The following is a 17,960-nucleotide window of genomic DNA, read 5'->3' on the forward strand; positions in this document are numbered from 1 at the left end:
AAAAGACATCTGCTACAGCCTTTCTAAAGAGCGTGTGTACTCCCCTGGGGCCAGCACTCACTTCAAGTCTTGGAGAATTAGAACCAGGAGGGCAACTGATTTACCAGTGGGAGATTTTTGTCCCCCTTGCTTCAGGTAGTTTATTGAATGTAATTTGGACATCCCGGCACTATTGTAACAAGGACTTTTATCCCTGAGCTAGAGTGAAACTAGCTTAGCTGGTACTAGCAGGTCTTTTGTACTGTCTGGACTACCTGCTATGGACTGAAATGACTGCACACTTATGCTGTGTTACAGCTGCCTCCAAATCCTCTAGTGCAAGCAGGTGGACCGAGTGAAGAGAATTTCCCCCACTGTAAAGCCTCCTTTGGATAAAGCAATTGGCTGCAAATCACACTGGGCTCTGCTTTGAGCAATTAGTTTTCTGCATCCTGAGCCCAAGGTGGTCAGAGACTTAACTCTGTGGCCGTTTACGCTGCAAGCCTAAGGGTAAGAGGCCGTCACGCCGCTAAGGTCAGCGCTAATGCAATTGTATTTGCTTACAGCAGGGGTGACGTCGGCCTCAGGTGTGGAAAAAGGCAAGTAGGATCTAACAGCTGGTGTCCTGGGGCAAGGCTGGCTAATGAGATTGCACAGGCAGCGCTGCTGCGTTTGCCCTTCACATGCTCTTGCGTGTGCTTCTCTGCTCCATTTAAACACTACAGCACATCGCAGCAGAGCATTGGCTGACTTCAAAGGGCTACAATAAAACCACAGCAGGCTACAAATGATGCCTGGTGCCAATGATGGGAATGCCTTGGGCCAGGGGAGCATAAATTGGACTGAAATAATTCAGCTAAAAACAGCATGTCGGTAGTGGCTGACAGGGCTAGATCACCGGCCTTCTCAGTAGTAGCAGTGGGGACAGGTACACAGCCCTGCCAAGCCCCTATTGCACCATTAAAAGGGTAGTGTCCTCCCTTCTATTTGTGCTGGGAGCTGGAAGTGGGTGGCTGGGGCACTGTCCCCTGAACGGGCACAGCCAGGTCCTGGAGAGCTGCTGGGTACGTAACAGGACTCCAGGAGCTGGCGCCTTAAGATTATCCCCAGCGCAATCATTCTGAAACTTTGACCATTGCTCCTGTCCCTGTTTTGGCTTTGAGTTGTACTGAATAATCAGTGCCATGCCCCTAGTGGCCCCCATCACCAAGCGGGGCTCATAGCTCTACGTGTTGAGCTTTGGCCCATGTTCCCAAATGGTACATCAAAAGGCCTGTGTCACACGCAGGGCCCCCAGGGACTGCGGGGTCGTTTCCCTGTCCCTCCTCCATTCACGTCTCACCAGGCAGTGTCCGCCAGCTCCTTGAACACGTTCGAAAGCCAGCAGGCAATATCCGCTGTGCTGTGCTCGGCGTCCCGTCTTGGCACACTCTTTTCGGACCTTTGACCATTGTTCTCATCCCTGTTTTACCTTTCTTTTGTCCCAAGAAATTAGTTGTTACTTTCTCAGCAGCCTCCTGTCCTAAGGAAGTCTTCTTGTTCTTGGTGGGGAAGAGCCCACGATCCCTTGGAAGTAACAAATAAGCCTGTTTCACGCGGTGGCAAAGAACAAATGCTGAAAGGAAGCAGGAACTGAGTCTGGCCAGGAGTTTTTCCCTATTGTCCCTCTCTCTCTTGCAGCCTTCAGCATTTCAGTGCTTAGGAAGCTCCTTCAGAGGCCGCGGCCCACACTCCCAGGCTCAACAGCGGCTCTCCAAGAACGGGTCCAGGCCCTTGGCTGAATCTGGCTGGACGGTCAGCTCCCTGCGCTAGTGACCCTCTGGGTGCAAAACAACGTCCTGACGTTCATTTTACACTGACCACCTGCTTGTTTCATGCTCTGGGCTGGTGGGAGAGACTCGGCGCTCAATGCTGGCTGACTTCCTCTCCGCCATCTGGGGTGGCGTGCATCCCTCTTGTCCCCCCCCTCCCCAAACAAGTGTTTCTCTTCCCAACCGATGAGGCCGGGCTTTCGCCTCTCTCTGCGTGGGAGCCCCTAATCCCCCTGGTTGCCCTTGTGTGGCCATCTCTAGTTCCTCTCTGTCCTACGGGGGCAACCGGGCACGGCAGCCCAGGGCTGGGGGCACCAGGGGCTTGTCAACGGGGCTCATAAGCAGGGATCCTGGTTTTCTCGGATTTAAAAAAATCCCCAATTTTCGGTTTAAAAAGAAAGAACCCCAAATCCACATTTTTCTGTGATTAAACCGAAACACCGTGTGTGTGTGTCTCTATATCTATAGATAAATCTATCTAGATCTATATAGATAGGTATACAGATAGATTTGTAGCTATAGATACATCGATCCGTATCTATAGATAGATTAATAGATAGGTATAGTGGTGTTTCATTTTAATCATGGGAAAATGTGCATTTGGGGTTACATTTTTTTAAACCGAAAATTGGGGGGGGTTTAATCCGAGAAAACCAGCACCCATGCTCGCAAAATTTATGGGTAGGCCCCGCCCCTACCCTGAAGCCCCGCCCCTTCTTGCAGCCCTCTCCCCTCCCCACCCCGTTCTCTAGTCCTCCCGCCCTCAGCTACCATCGAGCGGCGCGGCTAGAGCGGCCTCCGGCTGGGCCGGAAGCGGAAGTAGCCGGACAGTGTCAGTGGAGTGCGTAGCGCGCGGCGGCGGCGGTGGCGGCGGCGGCGGCGGCTCGGCCGGGCCTGGTCACCATGGGCGACGACATGGACGTGATCCCTGAGCGCGACATGAAGGTGGGGGAGGGGGCAGAGCCTCGAGGGGCCCTCTGGGGTGCGCGGCGCTGCACAGCCTGAGCCCCAGGAGTCTGCGGTGGGGGAGGGGCAGGTGGGGGGTGCTGGGGGAGGATCAAGGCCCCCCTCGGGGGTGCTGGGGGGATTAAAGCCCCCCTTGGGGGTGGTGGCTGCTGCAGGTGTAAAGGGGAAGGTGGCTCCCTCCGGCAGCACGGCACCAGCGGCTCGTGGCCACATCGCCCTGTTCAGATTGGTCCCAATGGTGCTGAGGGGGAGGGGGTTATCTTCCTCTGTAGCAGGGGGCTAAACATTTCGTATCAGATGCCTGCCTCAAATTGTTCGAATAAGACGGCAGGCCAGGGCGGCGAACGTGGAAGTGTTAAATGTTGCTGGTCTGTCATTCGTGAGAACGTTGACAAGTAAGACACGACTCGGGTGGCTTGGTCATGTCAAGAGAATACCGGATCGCAGGATCCTGACGACCGTGCTGTACTCTGAAGCTCGCGCAGGGTCTAGAGAGAGGCGGCAGGCGCTGCACGGGTTTCGCGATGCTTGCAAAGGAGACTCGGCATCTTTTGGCACCTCCGTGGCTGATTGGGAAGGCAGTGCGGAGTGCTGCTCTGGTTGGCGGACTCAGCTTGCAGATGAGCGAGGCGCTGCGGGGTTGACCAGATCAAGTTTTGCGACGACCAGCGTCAGAGGAGGAAAGAATCTGCTCGGATTCAGAGCATCGCTAGCGCGTGGGTGGCGTGCCCTGTCTGTGGGCCCTGTCACGTGCGTTGGATTCAGCAGCCATCAGAGAACTCATCAGCGCGTACGCCATGCTCTGTAAAGAGCAATGGTGCTAATTGAGTGATTGTAGCAGGGGTTGTGGCCTCCACCCCAGATCCCTTGGGCATATATTGGCAACCTTTCATAGAAGTGGGACATTGGCTGCCTTGGTTTCCCTGCTTTATCAGTGCCAGGTTTGGGTGCTAGGTCTGTGTTGGCTCAGGATTGATGGTCTTACGTAGAGTTTGGGTGATGGATGATAGAGGATGGTTTGGATAGGGGTTGGGCCTGCCTCAGGTAGAGGTTGGACTGGATGAGCTCTGGAGGACCCGCCCAGCCGGACTCCTCTGTGGTTCTATGACATTTCCAAGCCCCCCCCCAAGCCAGGTGATATGGCCCCCTGTGTGGGACATGACCCAGGGTTTGGCCCCCAGCCCCACATACCCTGGGTTCAGCCCCCAGACTAGGGATGAAAGGTTGGGTACAGCTGCTGCAGAGAAAAAGCCTTGTTTCACCTGAACAACCCTCAAGAGGGATTTTGGCACCAAGCAGAAAGGCCTGTCTTGAGCTCTGGTCGTGCAATTTCATAAGAAAGGAGTTTTGCCTCCTTTCCATCGCTTATTTCCTGTGTGAAGTGTGCGGCCCTTATCCTTGTAGGTGATTCCTGGGAAAGTCCAGTCTTTCCATGCCCGTTGGAACCTCTGGAGCAGATCGTTACAAAGGGTTTGGCCTTGGCTCTCTTGGAAATTCAAGCATTTTGTGGTGGTTGACCTATTTGCGATGTATTCCGGTGGTTCTTCATTTGAGAAAGTGAGGAACAGCACTTCTGTTGGCATAAAATGAAAATGGTCAAAGGTCAGGCTGAGAGCGCCTTTACAAAGGATGTTAAAGAACAGAAGATTAATTTTAACTTCCTAAAAATAGGAACAAGGGAGGAATGGGAGCTGCTTTACAGTAAGGCTGGGGTAGAAATTAAAGGTAACCTAGATGTGGCCTAATACTTAAATGAGTATTTCAGTATTCGTGTAAGATGTTGGTACAGAGCCTATTATGTTCCTGTTGTATTATGTGGGTCAGAGACTTTGGGTTTTAATAAAGAGGGATTTCTGCAGGCTGTAGCAATAAATAAAGGTATGTATTGGGAGCTTGAGATCAGACTGAGTGAGTGCTAAGGAGCATGTTAAATCAGCAGAGTTGAAGACATGGGTAGAAAGACAAGAGCTGGTGTAGTTGAAGCAAACAGGAGAGAATGCAGGAGGACAGGATACTTCATGGCATGATGAAGGTGCATACTGAGGGCAAGAGGCAAAGGGAAAGACTGGAAAAACCTGGAAGGGCATTTTGACTAGATGGTGTCAGGGAAGAAAGTATGTATATAAGATAGCAGGCAGCGGAGAAGAAGTGGAAGGAGATATATTACCAGACCCAGGGCAAATTTCATGCACTCAACGGAAATTTGTGTGTATTTTGTCCTTATACAATGGGAGCGCATCTTTTGGAGATGATGGAGGAGGAGGAGGAGTGTCTGCATATACTAGTAAGTTGTAGGCTGACTGAGGCTTCTTCAGTGTGATGCAGCCATGAAAAAGGCAGCACAGTCCTAGGAACTATCAGGAGGATTTCCAATAGGAGGAAGTACTGGCATTAATGCCGTAGCACAAAGCCCTGGTACCTCATTGGAAATATTGTGTGGTTTTTCTGGTTGTTCAGATTAAAGAAACCAAGGTTTCAAACTTGGACAGATGCAGAGGAGAGCTACTAGGTTGACTGGAGAATAGGGAGTCTGTGTTGAGAGGAGACAAAAAAAAAAAGCTTGGTTTGTTCAGCTTAGTGAAGCAAAGGCTGAGTAGGAAATGATCACTTTTTTTAAATACATCCAGGGAGGGGAAAAGAGCTGTTTAAGCTAAAGGGCAGCATTGGCATGAAATCAAATGGGTATAAACTAGTTGTGATTATATTTAGTTTAGAAATTAGGCTTGTGACCATTGGAACAGTTAGCTTCTGGAACAGCCATCCTGTAGGTGTGGTGGGGGAAATATTTCTAAAAAAAAAAATTTAAGATGAAGCCAGGTGTATTTATGGAAGGGATGCTATGATGCAGTTGCTCGAATAGCAGGGGGCTGGATTCAGTGATGCTCTTGTAAATCCCATGTTTCTAATTGAGCGACTGTGTTTGGATAAAAGTATGTTTTAATCTGGTTGGTTTCTCCCTTCTCCCTGTCACTTTGAGTCACTGCTTAATTCTTTTGCACAACAGGATTTTCAGTTCAGAGCGCTGAAGAAAGTCCGAATTTTTGATGCTCCTGACGAGCTCCCCAAAGAGCGTTCCAGTCTCCTTGTTGTATCTAACAAATACGGGCTGGTCTTTGCCGGTGGAGCAACTGGCCTGCAAGTCTTCCACACCAAAAATCTTCTAATGCAGAATCAAGCAGGAGAAGATCCCAATAAAATTGGTGAGCTTTGTCTGATTACAGTGGATGTGTAGGGAGCCCCAGTAAGAGTGACGTGGCATAGCTGATCAGTCTAGGTTTGCCTCTTTCTACTTGTCACAAGGTGGCTATAATGATCCAGGCCTTTGAAGCTGCCAGGCTTCCTTATTGGATGTGAATTTAAAAGTAAAGTAACATATTGTGGCGCAGATCAAACCAATAATCCACCTAACCCAGTCAGGATTAGGGGCAGGATTCAATGCCTTGGGGAAAATTGTCATCTCATTTCCGTGATTCTGTTTTTGTATCTTGACTTCCAAAGTAATGGTAGCTTCTGGGATATTGTCCATCAAACTGAAAAAAGAAGTCACGTTGAGAACTCTGTTCTCAACGTAAGTCCTTCCAGTTTTTGTATTAAAATTGCAAACAAACTGGGTTAAGTCTTGGGTTCTCCAGTTTTTGAGCAAAGCACTTGTCAAAGTCAGATATAAGGAAATTCCTCCAAACTCCTTGTAATCATTCCGCTTGAAGATAGTCAAGGCATTTAAAAGATGCTTCCAGAAACTAATGGGCAGCCTGTCTACAGCTTTTAGCAATAGGCTTTTATTTATGATGGTGGGTGTATGTGCTTGTGGTAAAAATTCTACTTTAAATGCACATGATGATTGTCTAAAACTGACCACTCCATTCTGCTCCCCTTTCTTCTCTCTTTGTTTTCAAGTTGAGAATGTTCAAGGCATACTGGTTTCAATGAAGTTTCCCGTGCATCACCTGGCTCTGAGCTGTGATAACCTCACACTGTCTGTGTGTATGACCTCCAGTGAGATTGGTTCCTTCGTTGGCTTTTTTGATGTCCGAACGTTTTTAAATCAGGTAAAGCATGTGTTATGGCAGGGTGATTAAATCTGGATGTGAAAGGAAGGATTTGACAGTAGAAAGGGCCTGTCTAGAAATGTTTGGGGGGGTTTTTTGTGGCGGAGTGGTGAGTGTCCACAAGAAAGCACACTTTGTAGGGAAAGTACTGAGGGCTATGTTTAATGAGTCTTCAGTTACAATCTGCCTTAATTTTCCTACATGTTAAACAAGACTATAAACTGAGCTGATAGATAGGTGCTTGTGAAGATGAATTCGTGTTTAAACAGCACAGTGAAGAAAATACTAAGTATTAAGGTCACTATTCACAACCTGGAACGTGGTAGTCAGGAACTAGAAGTCTTCAGTTAGAGCTATAATATTTCTGCAACATGTTGATCACCTTTTAAAGGGACATTGTTAGGTTGTTCAAGCCCAAACTATCGAATGTAATGTATATTAATGCTGGATCCTAAAAAAAGGGACTGTATTTTGCCTTGTGTCTATTTAAATACTCATGCAAGAGTACTGATATCTTGTAGTATTCTCATAGAGATCCTTTGCTTGTATATTTAAACGTTCCCATAGGTCTTTGTGGCGCTGCCATTACAGCACTGTGAAACTGGGATCTTTTTATACCAGTGGTAAATCGTGAAAAATGAATTCAATTTTTAAAGTTCCTTCAGTGATTTTTGAAGAAACTTGCATGGTACTAGGAAGGTGTGTTCCAATGAACACAAAACTTTTAGCTTTTCCTAAAGTTTGGGCACACATTGGAGCAGTTAAGGCCTATAAACAGCCATTGCAGATGAGCAGGTTCAAATACCCAGGGATTGTGACTTTGAAAAGATTTGCCCAGCACATGGAATTTGCATCCTGTGATGTTGTTTTCTCTTAAAAAGGCTAAACAGCAGAAACGCCCATTTGCTTATCATAAGTTGGCCAGAGACACGGGCAGCATGGCAACTGTCAGCGATCTGAAATGGAACCCTACCATCCCCTCCATGGTGGCCATCTGTCTGTCCGATGGCAGCATCTCTGTGCTGCAGGTCACAGACTCTGTGAAGGTCTATGCCACTCTTCCTTCCTCGGTGGCTGTTACATCAGGTGGGTAAAACAGCTGTGGCTCAGTGGGAATTCTTAAGGATGCATGATGCCTGAAGAATATGAAAGGGTTTGGCTGGCCACAAACACAGGGTAGTCGTCTTTCAAGAAAAAAATTAACACCTTTGTGGAAGCAGAGGGATTTACATTTCCTCAGATTTTTGAAAGCTTTCATTAGGGTATAATTTCTCCTTGGTTTTTCTTGAGCAATGCACCCTTACAGTAAAAGCTAACTATTTCTGCCCAAGTGGTAAAATGTAACAGGCTTTTGTGGCTGCATGCAGGAAATATGCAGTGGTCTGCTGTACATATAAAATAGAATTGCATTTTTTATTGAATCAGTCGTCAGTGGATTGTTAAATTCTATATGGCCGGGGGGTACCTGAGTGCTTTGGTATGTCACATGCATTCTTTATACATAACCCAAACCAGGTCTGGTCTAAAGATGTTACATTGGTTTAATAGGCATTTAATAAGCATGCTTTTTTTTTCTTTTCAAACCAGATATGATTAAATCAGTATTCTGTTGCATCTTTCCTCCTCTAAGGAATTTTACACTTGGCTGTATCTGTCTAGCATGCCCCTGTTCAGTTAAGGCAAGCACTCAGCTATGTGCCTCCAAGCAGGGGTTTGCATCAGCTCAAATTAATGTGCAAGTGTGCTTAGGGTAGCTCTAAAGCAAACATAAAGAGCATTGGAAGGTTGCTGCAGTTTTATTTGGACTGAGTTATAAAGTCTCATCACAGTCATCTTTTTGCCAGAATGAGCCATATGGTAATAAACGTTATGGCTTCTATTGAAGCAAAACAGCTTTATTGGAATTAGCTGTTTGCTTAGCTGAGGAGACACCTGAGTGGTGTTTAGTTTAGCGATGCTGCCCAGAGGTGTATGAGAACTGCATGAATCTTCCCTGCTTTTGTGACTGTTGCTGATGAAGTCCTCTTGTTTCTGTCCAGTGTGCTGGAGCCCCAAGGGAAAGCAGCTGGCTGTAGGGAAACAGAATGGCACTGTGGTTCAGTATCTGCCTGTAAGTTTTGTTCGCACTATTTCTTTGTTTCCTTTCATTGGCTTCCAACCAGCTTTAATTTTGTCTTCCATTAACATTCAACTGCTGCTGAAGTGGAACGTACTGCAGTTACCGCATTGTCTTTCCTGGAAGTTGTCCAAGCCATTTCATAAACAGTTAAGCATTTACCTTTGTATGTATTATACATAGGAAACTCGCTTGATACTGAAATGCAGCTTTCCCCAGGTTGGAAGATGGCAGGTATAAAGGGAAAGAAAGAAAAAAAGTAACGTTTTGAAACAGCTCTTCCAAATGTCTGCCCAACTGAGTGTATGGGGTCATTTCTTTGTTCTGAAACCTTTTTTTTTTTTTTTTTCTTTTCTCCCCAGAGTCTGCAGGAGAAAAAAGTAATTCCTTGTCCTCCGTTTTATGAGTCAGATAATCCTGTCAAAGGTACAGCTTTTCTTTGCTTCGGTTTTGTTTCTCCCATTGAATCATCGCGCCCATTGGCTTCTCTTTGTGCCTGTTCTTTTAAGTGTTGCTGTACCTTTAGGACATGTCAGTGTGGTGGACACCTGTTTAAGGGTTTATAATATGGTCATAACAACTTCCTCCAGGCTAAAACTTAATGTATTAGGTTGAACATGGTTATGTTGAAATAAAGCATTAACTTGTAACAGCAAAGGTCCTCAGCCCCTGAAACAGCTTACCAAGAGTTGTGGTGAATGTTTCATCAGCAGTTTTCAAATCAAGATAGGATACTTTTCTAAAAATGCTACAACTCAAGCAGACAGTAATTCAAGGAAGCCCTATTGCTTGCCGTAAACAGGAGGTCAGAGACAAGGGTCACAGGATCCTTTTTGGCTTGAGTATGTGAATACACTAGGCTTTTTTAGAAAAATAATTGCTCATTGTTTGTTTTTACATCCACGTGCCATGTATGAAAGAAAAGCTTCAGCTATTTAAAGAGGAGCAAGGATTTCTGCAGACGATAACTCTTGTTGAACCAACTCCATGTTAAAGCTATTTAAAGAGAAATTTGAGTTGAATTAATCCTCAGGAGTGGAGGGAAAAGTTGCAGAGTCCAAGTTGTTGCACACTTAGAGAGTTTTTTAAAATACGCGTCGTAAAATTACATTTCATAAAAGTAATTGTTACCTGCTGGCTTTTCGAAAAGTGCAGTTTTCAGTTACTCAGTGACAGATTAGTCTCTCTCTGTCTTTATTACTCTTTGATTATTAAAAAAAATGAAATCATCTTCATTCAAAACTGCAGTACTGACATAAATGACATAAACTTGAAGTAAAAGCTGAAATGTCTTTTATATATGCAAAGCATTAGGAAATGTTGGGGTTGTCTTTCTCCAGTGTCCCAAAATGGGTTAGATCAGGTGTGTACTTTAGTCTTGCCTCCTGAATTTCCTAGGATCAGATTGGTCCTCTCATGTCGTATGTGGTATGTTGTTTGTCACGTGGCTGGCTAGATGGTCCGTCAGAACTGTTGCCCGTGCTATTGCAGAGATAAACAATTTCCACAAAAAGGTCTTTATCCTAGTGGCATTTGTTTTATTTTTTTTCACTGCAAGCATAATAACCAGTCTGCAAGGAAGGGCTCTCTCAAGAAGACTTGGGCTGTTGATTTTCTTGTTCCTTCTTTGTCTTCCAGTCCTGGATGTACTATGGGTCGGCACATACGTCTTCACTATAGTGTATGCAGCTGCTGATGGGACCCTGGAAACAGCTCCCGAAGTGGTGATGGTCACATTGCCGGTACGTGCCAAGAAGACATAGTTTCTCTTTTCTCACTGTCTGAGTTTTCTGTTCCTGAAGTCAGTGCTGGTGCTGTTTGTTCTTTTGACCTGCTTTTTTACAGCAGTCTGTTTCTTTTATTCTCCTTAGCATCAAATAGAAGGTCAGTTTGATGTTCTGAATTCAGGAGATAATTATTTTATGGCTAAAAAGGGAAGTAGGATCACATTTTGAGTGCATCCTTTGTGCTGGATGCTGTAAGGAGGCCTCCATCAAGAGACCTTTGGTTTGTCACAGATGTGTTGGCTATTCAAAGACTGATTTTTCTTGAAACTTGCCACTGGGCTATGATGCTGCATACAACATCAGCTGCTCACTCTGGGGCTATTTATGCATCGTAACTCCATCCCCCTCATATTATCTCTTATTGTTCCTGTGGACTCAACATATTTGGATCCGGTTGGCTTTGCAAGAGGCATTAATTGCCTCCTAATGTGTATAGTATCGTTATTATTGCACCCAGATAGGTTTGTTTTTATGCAGGCTGAGTTGAGTGGTTTTAATGGACAGTAAATCACATGTTAATTCCTGTTTCTCTTGTCCATGCAGAAAAAGGAAGACAAACGACCAGAGAAATTTGTGAATTTCATGGAGCCCTGCTATGGTAGTTGCACTGAGAGACAACATCATTATTTTCTCAACTATGTTGAGGATTGGTGAGTGTAAGGTCCCATGATTGAGATTATCTGCCTTAAAATATTGTTCGGAGCAGTCTATCCCTATCTATTCTTATTGTTGAGCTTATAGTGAAGAGGGATATGACATCTGCTTGTTGAGCACATGATGTTGGACTGCACTCTTTAACCTTTGCAAATGGATCCATTCATATGTTGTCAATGTACAACATAGCACAGATATACTAAGGATTTTTTTAAAACTTTCTACTGAGAATTAAAGCAATTGGAGTATGGGTTTAGATTTACCTCCTCATGTGTCTATGTGAGGTTGCTAGGTCCTGTTTGTTAATCTGCTAGATTCTTTTCTATTGCAAATAGTTTAGGATAACAATGGTGTGTGACTCGGCTACATTGCTAACAGATAAGGGAAATGATTTCCCCAATGGGTAATAAATTGTCTTTCTGAAATGGCGTAGACATAGTTATACTTCTCTGTTTCAGATCAGTTACAGCTCAGTTTCCTATTTGATACCTGTAGCTTGGCTATGAATTTGGGCTGAGGAATTCCAAATGGATAATTATCACTTTTGGATTTAACCCTGTTTTGATTCTTTACTTGAAGGGATCTAGTCCTAGCAGCTTCAGCAGCTTCCACAGAAGTCAGCATCCTTGCCAGACAAGGAGACCAGGTAACCTTCCCTTCTGTGGCACTTGTACAATTGTACCTTTTTTTAGGAAAGAGATCTGGATCTCAGCATGTGAGGCATGAGGAACACTATGTTTCAGTGTTTGACATGCCACAGCATCATGAGATGAAAGGGATGCTTTGTTACCTCTCTATGTTGCCTGTGGGCAGGAGAATTCTTAGTGACTAAAACTTCACATGATTGGAGTGGAACAAAACATAAAGTGAACAATGTGCAAAAGGAATAGTTTTGCATCATTGGCTTGCTGCCAGCTTAACAAACAGAGTTCCTTTTCACCATGGTGCCCTGTTTGCTGGGTCCACCAGTTTAAACCAAACCTTAAAGACAAGTCATGTCAGCAAATATAGATGTTCCACGTGAAAGCCATTCAGCAGTTTGTGACAGTTTCGGATATTGGTGCTAGTCTTGTAAACTGACAGTTTTCGACAGAGAGCGTGTCTTGTTGCAATCTGTTCTTTCACCACATTGTACTGGCGCTCCAGAGCCAGGATCACAGCTGTTTGTGAAATACGAGCGATTTTTGCTTCTTGTTACTGTGAGCAAGTTGTGCTAAGAATGCTGAAAGCCAAAAAACCATTGCTAAATGTTGTTCTTTCTTTCCAGAGCAATTGGGAATTATGGGTTCTGGAAGACTCCAGCAGAGCAGAACTTCCTGTGACAGATAAGAGTGATGACACCTTACCAGTAGGTGTGGCCATCGATTATACCAGTAACATGCCTATACCAATCAGTAAGTGTGACCCAGGTACTTTGCTAATAGGGAATACTGCACAGATAGCAGGTCAGGCACCTTTGGGGGAGGGGCAGAGTGATTAGTCTGGGAGGCTGAGTCTTAAGGCATCTGAAATGAGATTGCTACAAGGAATCTGTCCTGGGCTTTTATGCTGAGCCCAGTGCACTGTGACTGATCAATGAACAGTTAACACTTGAGTGCATGTCCAAAAGCTCATTGTCCAGTGTATAAGTTGTCTAATTAAGGAATCTGTGTGTAGACAGGAAGCAAAATGTATGCCTTATGCTTTGTTTTCCATCATTTCCTTGATTGTTGAAATTAATATTATAGTGGCTTTAAAAGCTGGATTCAGATTAACACCCTGGGCATCAAACTAGCTGTAGAATTTCACTTAGGTATTTGTCTGTGAAAATGGTTTGCATGCTCTTGTAGCACGCCCATTCCTGCGGGGCTATTTTGTATTATAAGCACCCCCATTGATCTACAGGAGAAGCAGGTTAATTTCATTGCCAGAAGAAACATGGCTCACTGATCTATATGCTTAGGATTTAGCTCTTTATTAAAGCCTGAACTGACTTCATCCCCTGCTGTGCCCAACATGCAGCCAGTGGCGTTATTGCTCTACCTTGTGCTCTGCCTGAAGGCTTCCCACCTTCAGTCTCTGACAAGGTCTTTGAAGATGCAGCCGAGCTATTTTACCATACCTGGATAAACTATGAGAACTCTCCCTCGAAGCCCAGAGATAGTTTGAAACAGAGATGCCTTTGGGCAGAATAGAAGGTAGAGCAGTGACAAGCTACATGCGAAGCACTGTGGGGTGCTGATTTAACTGAGAACCATGGTAGCTTTTGTTATAGCAGTAGGTTCCAGTAGGAAATTCAAGTCAGAATTGATGCAGAATTGAAGCTGAGGCATTTTCTCTGTTAATCTGTTCACTGCTTTTATTGGATTAAGGAATCTGCTGGGACCAGCTTAAGTCCACACCTTACCTCTTCCAAGTCTTTTCAGAGCCCATTGTCACACAGTCCATACCCTCCTCACTTACTGCTCAGGCCCTGTTTGTTTGCACTTATTCTTGTTTTACCCACTTGCTACAGTTTCTTATATAAAACATGAGGATTTGCTGGACATGATTCCAAAATAAAGCATCCTTTCCCAGCACTGTCTCAACATGGTGTTAATGGGAAAAGGGATAGTCATGGGGTATTGGAGGGACCTGAAGCTATAAAAAGAAAACCAGAAAAATTTTATGTTTGGATTCCTTTGTGTCCTCCATCCTAAGCATTTAGTGCAAGTAGGGTGCAAAGGAAAATATATCAGTCTCAGCAGTTTCCTATTAGCAGCCTCAAGTGGAGGATTGGATAGATGGGCTTGCAAGAAGAGAAACCGGGCTGTTGGACACAGAGATGGGCTGCTTCTGACATCTCGAGTGCATAATAGTAGGCTTGGTGCAAGAATTATTGGGTGAAATGTGCTCTGTGGTGTTCAGCAGGCCATGCAGGATGATAATTGTCTTCCCTGTCCTTCAAGGTTTGTGAATCTGTGTAAGGCTTAAAGTCAAGAATAGGAAAGAGGAAGTGAAGTGAAAGGGGGAATTTTGGGGGCAAATGGAGCAGACAAGTACAGGGAGAGAGACAGGAATATATGCAGCCTATGGGTAGAAAAAAGTGGCCAGTTTTTGAGACGTAAGAGAGGAAGTTGCGGTGGTGACATCAGTGGCAACACAAACAGATGAGTGTAGAAGTGTCATTATCGTGTGTGATCTTCTGCAGGTGATGAGAAGACGCTTGCGCCAGCTCCTGTTCTGATCTTGCTGTCCACGGATGGAGTGCTCTGCCCATTCTATATGATTAATCAAAACCCAGGTATCAGATCACTCATCGTGACCCCGGAGCCTCTGTCAATAGAAGGGGAGAGAGCATCAAAGTCGGCAGGTGGGTACCCATGTTTTGGGGAGAGCTTTTTGTTTTCATTTGTGGGTCTGTGACAAACCTGGGCATGAAGCTCACTCAGCTTCCACTGGCTATGTGAGTTTATGTAACATCATTCGTTGTGAATGTCCCCCAGAAGGTTTCATAGCATGTACACCTGAAATGCAATTTACCTTCTAAATGCCGGACAACAGGCCTGGCACATAGCAAACCAACTCCTTGAACTGCTATCCATCAAGGAAGCACCTTGTACTTCCAGGGGTCCAAGGCACTATTGGACTAGGTGACATACAAAGACTCCTTTCCCAATGTGTGGGGGCTTTTCCCTGTCTTATATCTACCTGGGGCCACAGCACAGGCAGTAATATTTGGCTTGTGATCCAAAGACTTGTTTAAGCAACAGGTTTCTGTCAAACTGCAGCAATAACGTTAGAAAGCTGGTGGGAAGTAAATGGTTTTAATAGGCATGTGAGTCTGTCTCACCATATCAGATATAAACTCAGTGACTCCCTTTGCTGCTATGGGCAAAGTAATCAGCTGTTTGTTCTGCATTCCAGCATATGTGGAGTGCTGCTCCACTACAAAGCTATACTTTCTTCAAGTCTACAGTTCTGCTTCACCCTCTCATTGGGCACTTTGTCTGGCTCCAGCCCTGGCTGGCCTGTGCGCTTGACAGGCTGCTGTACTGGAGATGGGCTGGACCACATCACAATTGATAGAGAAATAGGGAAGCCTTTTCACTAGAAATTCCCAAGCCCTTAAGTCAGATTTGACTCGGGGAAATTGTAGCATTGATTGAGTCTCAAACTTCTTGAGCTTCAGGAGTGGGTTAGACAGACACTTAACTTGGATGGTTTAGTTAGGGATGATCCTGCCTTTAGCTGGGGCTGGACTAGATAACCTTGTGAGGTCCCTTCCAGACCTACTTTACTGTAATCCTGTTATTCTTGCATTTAGTATCTCAGTTCTTTGGATTTGTGGGTTGTAAAACCCTACTTCATCTTCCCCCTTCTTCCACACGTTGACAGTATTGAGTGCCAGGGCATTTTATTGTCTACATGGAACAATATTTGGGCAGGAAGCACTGCAAGCCGTGTGAGAAGGAACATTAACCGTGTTTCTCCCTGCCCCGATTTATGTTTCTCCAGGAAGCACTGCCACCACCCCGACCACCTCTCCTACTTCAAAGCTGGAAGCCACACCAGCTATTGCTTCTGCTTCCTTGGCCTCAACTCTGCCTCCTGCAGGTGGTGCAGCTGCCACCTTTTCCTTCACCCCTTCCACAGTAAAGGCATCTGGCTCAACATCAGGGGATCCCCCACCATATCCCTTTGCATCAGATGTGTCCAAACAAGCCCCGGGTGCCGGTTTCACTGGAGCAGCTGCATTCTCTTTCTCGTCCGCTTCTTCCAAAGCTTCCACAACTCCTTCCCTCTCTGCAGGCCCCATGGCCACTTCTGCTGCCTCCTTCTCTTTTGGTTCTACAAATTTTAAACCGACTACAGAGAGCTCACCTGTGCCACCACTGTCTGCTGCACCCATTGGACAGAAGCCATGTTTTACCCCTTCAGCTTCTACTGTTAAAGTAAACCTCAATGAGAAGTAAGTATAGTTTGAACATATCAGATGCTGGCCAGGCATTTTTCGATCAGTGTGAGAAATGGTGGTTGCTAAGGTGGCGTAGCCATTTCAGCTGTTTAAGAGGGGTAAATGTTATCATGGCCTACATAATTCTTTTGCTCTGAGCCCACCTACAATCATGTCAGTGAATAACTGGTATTTTTTGAAGCAGATACTTATTTACTGGGGCCTGTGCCTGAGGCCTTCAAACTCATTTCACACAGGCATTTGTTAGATAACCCACTTCTGGCCACTATCCATCTGAACAGCGTACAGGTCATTGCTGTAAACATTACTGCTGATGCCTATCCTTGCATCCATCTCTTGACTGTAATTCCCTTAACTAATTGTGTTTTCAAAGGAAGGGACTGAAAAATTAAGGGAAATGTTAACTAAATCTGGGGTCCAGAGAGCCATTTTACAGAAATTTCCAAGGGTTCTAGGAATAATTTTTAAATTAGGAAATTTCCCCTCTTTTAAGATCTCCTGTTATAGCTGTTGATGCTTGTTCAGTTTTAAAAGTAAATTGAGCTGCCCATTCCTGTATCAGCTGAATATTCATCTCGCCTACCCTGAGAGTCCTAGTATTTGATGCTAAATGGCAGTTCCTGTTGTCTTGCAGCATTTGGCCTTTAAAAGAGACAGCTGTTACACATTTCAGTATTCACTGCAGCACTTCGATTAATATGTACCGAAGCTATGATAGGACTGGTTGTATTGCAGCACCCCAAATAATTAGAGGCAAGGAATGATTCTCAGAGATGAACAGTTCCTTGATGAAATGCTGACCTCTTCTCACAACTGGCAGTTCTAGGGGGAAGTAGTTCCATATAGGTCTGTTCTGGCAACTGGTACAGGGACAGCCAGGTGCTGGATATGATCACTGTACTACAGCAAGCAGCACAGTAACGTTCCTGCTTCATGACGTTCTTGGTTGGTTCCCATTATTATAGGAGCTGTGAGACCCTATGGGCAAAAGCCCTTAACTTCCAACAGTCCCAGCATACTAGTGCTGAGTTCCTGTCCTCTGAAACTACTCCCTGCTCATTCTGCTGTGGAGTCCTGTCCATATTCCTTTAAGGTTTCTATCTATCTTTACCCTAACAACTAGGATTGTACTCGCTATCTGGGCATGGAGTTTCATTACTTATCTGAAAGATAGGCAACTGTTTCCTCTAGATATTAGCACTTCCTCTTGGCTGTAGAAAAAGAAGTTGGGGCCAATTGCAAGTGCTAAAATATTTTATGTTCTCTTCTAGGTTCACTGCCGTAGATATGTCTACTCCTACTAGCAGCAGCAGTCACAACAGTTCTGCAATGTTTTCATTCTCCACCTCAAAGCCTATTTCTTCAGGAGGCCCTGGAAGCCAAACTGCACCCCTGCCAGTCTGCACCACTGCTCCTCCACTGAAGGCTTCAACCCCTGCATCTACAACAGGTATGACCTAACATGCAGTTTAAGGGCCTAAAGCTGTCCCCATTTTTAACATATTTCTACCTTGCTAGGTATAAAGTGAGCCTGGGAGGTTTTCTCTGCACTGCCTTAAGCTGATGAAACTGTGCTGCAGTGCTTGGATTCCCACGACCTTCAGCCTCTGCAGACTAGATGGCATTAGGCACAGTGCACAGTCATTGGAAAGGTTTCCCCTC

At 45.2% G+C, this 17,960-nt stretch overlaps 1 protein-coding gene across 4 annotated transcripts in view; it reads left to right on the top strand.

Annotated features, from left to right (window-relative positions):
• The first annotated feature begins 2,627 nt into the window (after window positions 1-2,627).
• Window positions 2,628-17,960, top strand: part of NUP214 (nucleoporin 214) — a 58,335-nt gene continuing 43,002 nt past the window's right edge. For all 4 annotated transcript variants that reach the window (XR_002086479.2, XM_006260013.4, XM_014603809.3 and 1 more), the window contains exons 1-13: window positions 2,628-2,735; window positions 5,761-5,956; window positions 6,654-6,805; window positions 7,687-7,891; window positions 8,845-8,915; window positions 9,284-9,347; window positions 10,560-10,663; window positions 11,252-11,358; window positions 11,942-12,008; window positions 12,630-12,756; window positions 14,532-14,693; window positions 15,839-16,292; window positions 17,570-17,748. Coding sequence is in view for 3 of the 4 variants with exons in the window: in XM_006260013.4 (XP_006260075.1) it covers window positions 2,694-2,735; window positions 5,761-5,956; window positions 6,654-6,805; window positions 7,687-7,891; window positions 8,845-8,915; window positions 9,284-9,347; window positions 10,560-10,663; window positions 11,252-11,358; window positions 11,942-12,008; window positions 12,630-12,756; window positions 14,532-14,693; window positions 15,839-16,292; window positions 17,570-17,748 (1,930 nt within the window). In the remaining variant the exon portion in view is untranslated. The remainder of the gene's footprint in view (window positions 2,736-5,760; window positions 5,957-6,653; window positions 6,806-7,686; window positions 7,892-8,844; window positions 8,916-9,283; window positions 9,348-10,559; window positions 10,664-11,251; window positions 11,359-11,941; window positions 12,009-12,629; window positions 12,757-14,531; window positions 14,694-15,838; window positions 16,293-17,569; window positions 17,749-17,960) is intronic.

Source organism: Alligator mississippiensis, chromosome 12, assembly GCF_030867095.1.
Source record: "Alligator mississippiensis isolate rAllMis1 chromosome 12, rAllMis1, whole genome shotgun sequence".
Classification (NCBI taxonomy): domain Eukaryota; kingdom Metazoa; phylum Chordata; order Crocodylia; family Alligatoridae; genus Alligator; species Alligator mississippiensis.